This window comes from Egretta garzetta, unplaced genomic scaffold (genome assembly GCF_000687185.1).
Source record: "Egretta garzetta isolate BGI_Z169 unplaced genomic scaffold, ASM68718v1 scaffold108, whole genome shotgun sequence".
Taxonomy (NCBI): Eukaryota; Metazoa; Chordata; class Aves; order Pelecaniformes; family Ardeidae; genus Egretta; species Egretta garzetta.
Window position 1 is genome coordinate 7954474 of NW_009260614.1, and position 7699 is coordinate 7962172.

Genomic DNA, 7699 nt, shown 5'->3' on the forward strand with positions numbered 1-7699 from the left:
GCCGGGCAAGTGGGAGCCCTCACCTGCTCCGTCAGCCCGGGGGGACGGAGCCCCGCGCCCCGCGGGAGGGGGAGGCAGCTCGTCCCAGGGAAGGCGCCGAGCGCTGGCTGCGTGAACCCAATCAGAAATTCCATCTCGAGGCTGCCCGTCGCCAAGGGCTGAGCAGCTCCCTGCGCCGGCAGCGCGAGGGGACGGGGGGGATTGGTGCACGCGCTCTCACGTGACAGATCCCAGTTTGAGTTCCTGCCCAAAGATGGGCAGCAGTTCACATGAGCAGGCAGCGGTCCCACACCGAGCAGCCGACAAACAGAAAACAGACTCCATCTCCACAAAATGAGGCCCAGAACTTCCTGTGTGAGATTTCCATTTCCTCAGCCAAATGAAAAAGAACTGGAGTAAGAGGCAATAAACTAGGAGAGCAGGACTGGACCTGACGCACGGAGCGGGGACCCATTAATGGTTAAGCCACTTTGCTGGATTACTCTTAATGCGCCTTCCCATCACCCTGGGTTCTGGCTCCTTTGGATTAACAATAAGACGTGATTTCAGGCTCTGGATCCGGAGTACCGGAGGCAGATGGAAAATCCTGCGGGAAAGCAGCTACAGAGCATGCTCAGACACTGTTTCGCATACTCCATACTTGGCCCTTTCACTCGATTTTCTGTCCAAAAATATGCAAATTGCCTAGTCCGCATTATGGACTAATGGGCTGGAATCGGCCAGTTTAGGAAATTAACCCTTTTGTGTGTTACAGGGGTAGAGACAAGCTGTTTCTGAAGGAGAAGGGAGGCAACTTTTGGAGCTCCAGGAACAGGCAAGCTGCTCCAGGCCAGCCCAGCCTGACCAAGGTTGGCCTGATTCAGTCAAAAAAAGGCAACGAAACACTCATGCTGGAAATGGACTTCCCTCTTGCAGAGAGGAAGGTCTTGCCTATTCATCTGGCTGGGCCAGCAGAGCGCGTGAAGGAGATGTAGCCCAACAAAAGTAGACACACATCCTAAGCAGAAGGTGAAAATCTACCTCATGGGACGTTTTCCAACACACAGAAGCAAAGGGCACCTGCGAGGCCCCCTCAGAGCCACTTCACGCCCACTCACGCATCAATGAAGAAGTCACTGTATCACCAAAGGTGACAAGTCCCCTCCCAAACATCCCCTGCACGGTGACTATCTCCTGGATGCTAAGGTCAGAGTGCCACAGCCAGGAATAAGCATGAGCGAGGGGGAATGGTGGCACAAGGGGCCCAAGGAGGGAGCAGACACCAGAAGACAGACCAGAGGATGCACGTACTGTTTGGGGAGCTCGAGAGAGGTTGGAGGAGGATTCCAGGTGTCCGGGTGGCCAAGCATCCAGTCCGACCAGACCTTCACACTAGGGAGCAGCTCCTTCAGGTCCTGAGGCAAGACAGAGACCTTGATGTCGTCATCCTCATCCTCCTGCTCCACCTCTTGTGGCTGAACTGCAAATACAAGATATGAGAGCTGAGGCACCTCACCGACAATCAGGAGCCAGGCTCAGGTAGGGACAGGGGATGCACAACACGGATCTCAACATCCCAGCTTTGGATGCACAAGGGAACAGCGACAACCCACAGCAAGCACAAAGACAGATCTGTTCTCCCTACATGGACTGGCTTGGGAGGCAAGCTGGGACATCCATGATCCCTTTTATTGAGGGCAGTGGGATGCCAGTGCACCAGTCATAGAGATGGGATCCCGAGGTCCCAGTTTTGGGACGTTTCCCAATAACTAGCAGAAAGCACGCTCTGCATTCAACCCTTTCTTCCAAACATTTCTGCCTGCACACATCAGTGACTTTCCTGCCAGATGCTCCAGCCATAACCTGGGCAGAGCTTGGGACACCAGGGAGAAAACAAGGGCACCAGCAGAGGGGAAGGGTTGTACAAAATAGCAGGGAACAAGGGCCTGAACCCCACCTCACGGGCAGCTGCGTGGATCCTGCTGGTAACCTCTTACCTTGCACGCATTCCCTCAGCAGGCTGGTGCACCTCCTCACCAAGAGTGCAAACATGGAGAGCCCCAGGGCCGTGGCCTGTTCCTGGATGACAGAGCGGCAGTCTTCAGAGACGCACTCTAGGAGACAGAGAAAGGGTTCAGTGGGGAGCAGGTCAGATGCTCCATCTTGCTCAGCTTTTGCAGCCTCCCTTCCTGCATCCTGCACGGAGCAGGGATCTCTGCATGGGTGGGTGATTCCCCAGCTCACACCTGTCCTGAACCCGATTGCTTCATGTGGTGGGGGAAAAGCTGGTGAGTAGCTGCTCTGGAGTGGGAAGGGGCTGCAGTCACGCTGCCCACGTCATGCCTGACCCCACCTTGTGCGCCGAGCCAGCCCAGACAGAGCCATGCTCGGGGCTCCCAGCACAGAAGCTGCTGCTTGGAGCTGATGCTTTCCCCTGAAGAAGGGGGGATATGTTTAAGTGTTAAAAGGGTAATTAGCTGCATGTTTGATCTTTGTCCCTGCTGGAGTTTTAACCTCAGCAGCTGAGGAGGGGGCTCCTCCCATTAGTTCACCAGTCACACAACAGCTTGTCAAGAGAGCTTAATTGAAGCTGTTACTCAAGTAGATGCCACACGACCACAGCTCTTCCAGAGCCGGCTCGGAGTGAGAGCAAATCCCCCCGGCACATCTACACCCAGCCAGAAACCACTTCTGAGGCTGCCGAGAGCAGCAGGGAGCTGGCTCGAGGGAACTGCCTGGAGCTGGGCGTGGGTTACATTCAGCAGGGCCGAGAGCACCGTGGGGCATGCCAGGCTGCCCGTGCTCGCTCAGGCACCACGCTGCCTGCTCGCAGAAGGTTTTTAAGCCTTACGGGCAGCCTCTGCCCTCTGAATCCCCTCTGCCCCCAGTTCACATCCTCCTCTGAGATGTGGGGGGGAGCGGCTGGCCCGGAGGGAGGCAGGGAAGCACTGTGGGGGGGAGCAGAGCTGCTGCCCAGCGGGATGGGATGCACCCGCACCGCTCGGGGGTCTCCTGCCAGCCCATGCCATTTGCTCTGCGCGGGCTTGCACATCGTCTGCTGCAGGACCAAGTTTTCCAGCCCTCACCCTGCAGACAGGCAGCCACTGCCGAGAAAAGCTGCCGCAAGCCAGGCAAAGGATTTGCACAGTGAATGCAAATATGCAACTACCAACTCCAAACCAGTGCGAGCAAAGCCCCAGCGCTGGGATGGGGAAGGAGAGCCCCCACAGAGCCCCAGCTCCCAGGCAGCTCTGCTGCAGACATGAGCATCAGCTATGCACGGGCAAGGAGAAGGTGTTGGAAGTTGGAGTCCCCTGATGTGGCAGACCAGGGGTTTTGGGCAAAGGGCAAGAGGATTAAAGCAAGACATTGAGACCCCGTTCCAGACAGGGCTAGCAAAAGACCTGAGGGCGCAGAGAAAAAACATTGGGTTTTTAAGTACAAATTGTTTCAGAGCAATGGGATGGGAGGTTAAAAACAACCAGAAAAAAACCAAAGCACACCTAGAAAATATAGGAAAAAATAGGAGGAAGATCTGTAGGCTTGATTTGGCCAGCTCTTACAGCTGCCAATGAGTTCAGCACCCAGTGAGGAGACCACTGAGGGTGACCCAGGTGGCACCACAGGCACCCGGTAGCCACATGAAGGTGTTCTGCTCCCAGAGCCAGGGCTGAGCCAGTGCCGCAGAGCAATGGTAGGAAGTGCCGTACTGCAGGGGCTGTCAGCTTTTGGAGGAAACATAAAACTAAAGATGTGACCACTCTGGGACAGTAAATCTCTTTCATGAAGCCTTTCCCACAATTAAGAGTGTTAGTCCCAGTGCTCTGGCCACAGTCCAATTCAAGAAATTACAGTCGTCTTCCCCGCGCTCCCTCCTCCCGCACTCGGGCGAGATGCTGGATTCTCTTCACTTCTTGTCTTAAACGGGCACAAAACAAGATCGCGGCTGTCGCGTTGCTACACCGGGGTCTTGCAAGTTCCAGCTCTGGGCAATTCAATGAGCACCCCCACGCTTTGGGTGGGCAGCACCACCGGGACTCTGGGCACTGTGCTCAAGCCAGACTCGCAGTCACCCCCAAACTGGGCTGGGACAAAAGCTAAGTCCTCTCCCTCCAAAAAAAGGGGAAGCTTAAAAGGCTTCTGTGATGCTGAGGGTCACGAGCACTGCACAGTCCCGATGCATCTCAGAGATTGGCTCCAAGCGCTGGAGCAGTGCTCTCTGGTAGTCACGGCCAGGCTTGGTAGCAGGGCCTCAGCCCTTCCCACTGCCACCAGCACCTCTTCTTGCAGGCTACAAGTTCCCCATAAAACATTAAACACCCAAGAGAAAGTAAAACCAGTTTCTTGCATGTGAGCTTTCGCAGGTACAGCCATCTGTGACCCCCTCAAACTAAGCACTACGGCCACAGCTCCATCAAACATCTTGCATTGCTACAGATGTGAATCACGTGCCCACCAGCTCACACACCGTTAACATCAAACCACGGTGCTTTGACGTACCACAACGATGCTTAGCCCCGGTACAACCTGCCCACTGTGTAGGTAAAAGGAACAGGACACGCAAATTCAAAGGTCGTTTCCTCACGGTTCCAGCTCAGCTACTGTGGGCGTTGTCATCTCATTAAATTACACAAAACTCCCCCGGTCCTGAAAGTTCATTCCCTGGCCAAGCTTGTCAGGCTCATTTCAAGGAGGCAACAACCTTGCAGGGAAGGACAAGCGTCCAGGTGGGTGCTTGTTCAAGACCCCTGAACTTACACCAGCGCTCCAGCTCCCAGCCCTGCCAGCAAAGGCTCTTAAGAGCTTAATTGTAGGACAAAAGAGGAAAGAACCATAAATCAGGAGAAACTTTCTCTTTGTGCCTTTTCACCGCTTTCCTTGGGAGGCAGGGAGCCTCAGCTTTCACTGAGCTTGGAGCTCGGAGCCAGTGGTCACAACTGAGTGACGTGGAGGCTGTTGGGTGGCAGACCCCAGGCTACCCCTGGCTACCCCCGGCACAGAAGACAGTCAAGGGGAGAGTACAGTCAAAGGGCAGAGCGCTTGTGGAATGGGGGTGTTTAGATAGAAACTCGCGGAGTGGTTTGAGTGATGGGCAGTAAGGAAACTAGCTCTCCGCACCCACAGCAAGGTCTCTCGTCCACAGCACAAAGTGTCTGAGCCTACCCTGGCACCAAGAGAAAAATACTTTGTAGGAGATACGCTGAAAGGGAGGTTGGAGCAACAAATCTGCTCTGGAGCCCACAGGACATCATTACCTCTGAGCTGAGCAATGGTCTGTGCTGCTGGTAACGCATGATGTATTAAAGACACAAACTTTGTGGAAAGAGATGTTCTGGGAGGCTGGAGTGACGCTTCAGTGATTCCTGTCCCTGCAGTTGAACAGCACTGGTATAACCTGGGGACACCAGCTGCTACAGACCAACAAGAGCTGGCAGAGAGATCCTGACTGCCCATGTCAGGGCAAACCCTGTAATTCCCAGATCTGTTCCCTCAGATCCACCACGGGTTCAGGAGAAGCAGAACTACAGCATCAGCTCCACAGGCAATCCCGCCTCCTATCCCCCCAGGCAGTCACCAAAAGCTTGGTGCCAGAGACATTTTCAGGTGGCTTCGATGGCATCTGGTCAGCTAAAGCTGCCACAAACCTGCAACTCCACTTCCTCCCCTGAAACCCCAAATCAGGCTGTAATCAGATAACCCTCCTGTACTCACACCCAGCCACACCATGCAGCCGGGGCACGGGGGTCAGGCAGACTACAGACAGAAATCACAGGCAAAAGAAGCTGCCACGAGGTGGTGGGCCCTGAGGTGGTCACAGATGTGGCTCCTCTGTGCCACCAGCAGCCGCAGCAGTGACGCTGTGCAGGAAATCATCCAGTACAATACCAGCTTGTGCACCAACAACCACATGTTACCCCTCCACCTTCTCCCCTTGCAACCAAGCAAACATCCCTGTTAATGCCAGTATCAGTTAAACAGCTCCTGTCACCACGTCACCTCTCAGCTCTCGCCTGCGCAGCCACCCTGTGAACCAGATCACACAGCTCGCCGGGGTTAGAAATGTCACCCTTCAGCTGTGCCATCGCCATCAAAGGTGCTGTGTGGGGGGAGAAGAAAGCTGGCACCACTACCTAAATAACTGCTTGTTAAACCACAGCTTAAGGTCAGGGCTTCAGGACTCACAGCGTTTGCAGCTAAGACTGACTCAGGGTAACACTGTACCCTCGCCGCATGCGGCACCACCACCGGCTGTACCGACACACGGCCCATGGAGCCATTCTGCAGTCACGGCAGGGAGCTGAGCCGGCCTAAAAACCCACCTCTTGAGAGCTTTCTCAAGCTGGATCTGTTTCTCAGTCACTTGTAGCCCCACATCAGCTACGCCAGCAAAACTCTGAGGTACGTGCCACGCTGCACAGGCCTAGAAAGGAGCAGGCAGAGTATTTTAAAGCAGGAATATCATCCAAACGCTTTGCAGCCTGAACCAACAGCCTGGGTAATTTGCATTACCCCACACTTCATAGACTGTATTGGCCCCGAAGATCCGTCTTTCCGCACCAGAAAACTAAGCAAGAGCCCTGCAGCCCTCTGCAAGCCCCCTGCAGAGGTTAGGGCTCCAGATGCTGGACCAGCCGGTGGGACACGAGCTCTGACAGTCTTTTTTGCAGGCAGGGTTTTGAGCACCGTGTTATTAAGCCTGCCTGACACTAGCCACTTATAAGACCCTTTTTCCAGTTGGCTCAGACTTTAACTATCAGAGGCTGAAGTTTCCATGCTGGGTGCCTGTCTCAGCCCAAATTCTTCCGGAAATCTTTAGCCAAAACAGTTCGGCTACTTGTGAGAATGAGGCTAGGAAACAAGATAGTGGCTTACCCTTGTTAGAACCTTTTCCTTGAGCTAATCTAGCAACTGCGAATCCTGGAAAGGCGATCTGAGATTTTGCTGCAGAATAACCTTTTTAACAGAGAGTTTTCCTGTCCTACTAGAAATCTGTCCACACTTGGCCAAGCTATAAACATCTGAAATACACCGTTTTTTCCATATTCAATAAGAATTCATTTCAGCAGCTAAAACCTTCTAAGATTTCACCTCCCTGAGCATGCTCCATCTTCCTACCTCCCTTACACCTAACCTGCGTTACAGTCAGCAGAGCAACTGCCCTGCTCCCTTCCAGCACACGGGGACCTCTGAAGAGACGTCCCTGTACTCATCACTGCTGCTTGCTGCTAGCTGGAGGCTGGACCCAGACTCCTCCAACTGGTGCCCAGGCTATCTGCTCTGAAGCAGAGTCCAAGAACAAGAGGAGGGAGAAGGGATGGGATGGAAAAAATGGGAGCTGCTGAGCATCAGACTGCGAGCACAGAGAAAAAGCAACTGGGAACCAGGGACAGGTGGTTTTTCTGAAGATCATTAAAACCCTCTGAAGCCGTAGAAGAGTCCTCCTGTTTCTTCACATGTAGGAAAGAGGCTTTTTTTCCCTCCAGACGGGTACTGGTCTGCATAGAGAGTGCTGTTTTTCTACCAGGAGGCAGTTTCCTTTGCAGAGAGCCCGGGGAGTGGGACGGGTCGGCCAGCGCGGCTGCTGCAGCGCCCTCTGCAAGCATCTACCTGGGCTCTCAGCTGCGTCCACGCAGAGGCTGCGAGACTTGCTCCAACCCAGCTGGCAGCAGGATCCGACCCAGGCTTTCTGCAGTCATAAATCTACCTGTTTCACGGGGGA

The 7699-nt window shown here is 54.3% G+C and overlaps 1 protein-coding gene across 1 annotated transcript in view; it reads right to left on the reverse strand.

Moving 5' to 3' along the window:
- The window catches only part of SMG6 (SMG6 nonsense mediated mRNA decay factor), a 126100-nt gene that overhangs the window by 62272 nt on the left and 56129 nt on the right, over positions 1-7699 (reverse strand). Inside the window, 2 exon segments of the mRNA XM_009645160.2 lie at positions 1291-1459; positions 1977-2093. Of these exon segments, the coding sequence (XP_009643455.2) occupies positions 1291-1459; positions 1977-2093 (286 nt within the window).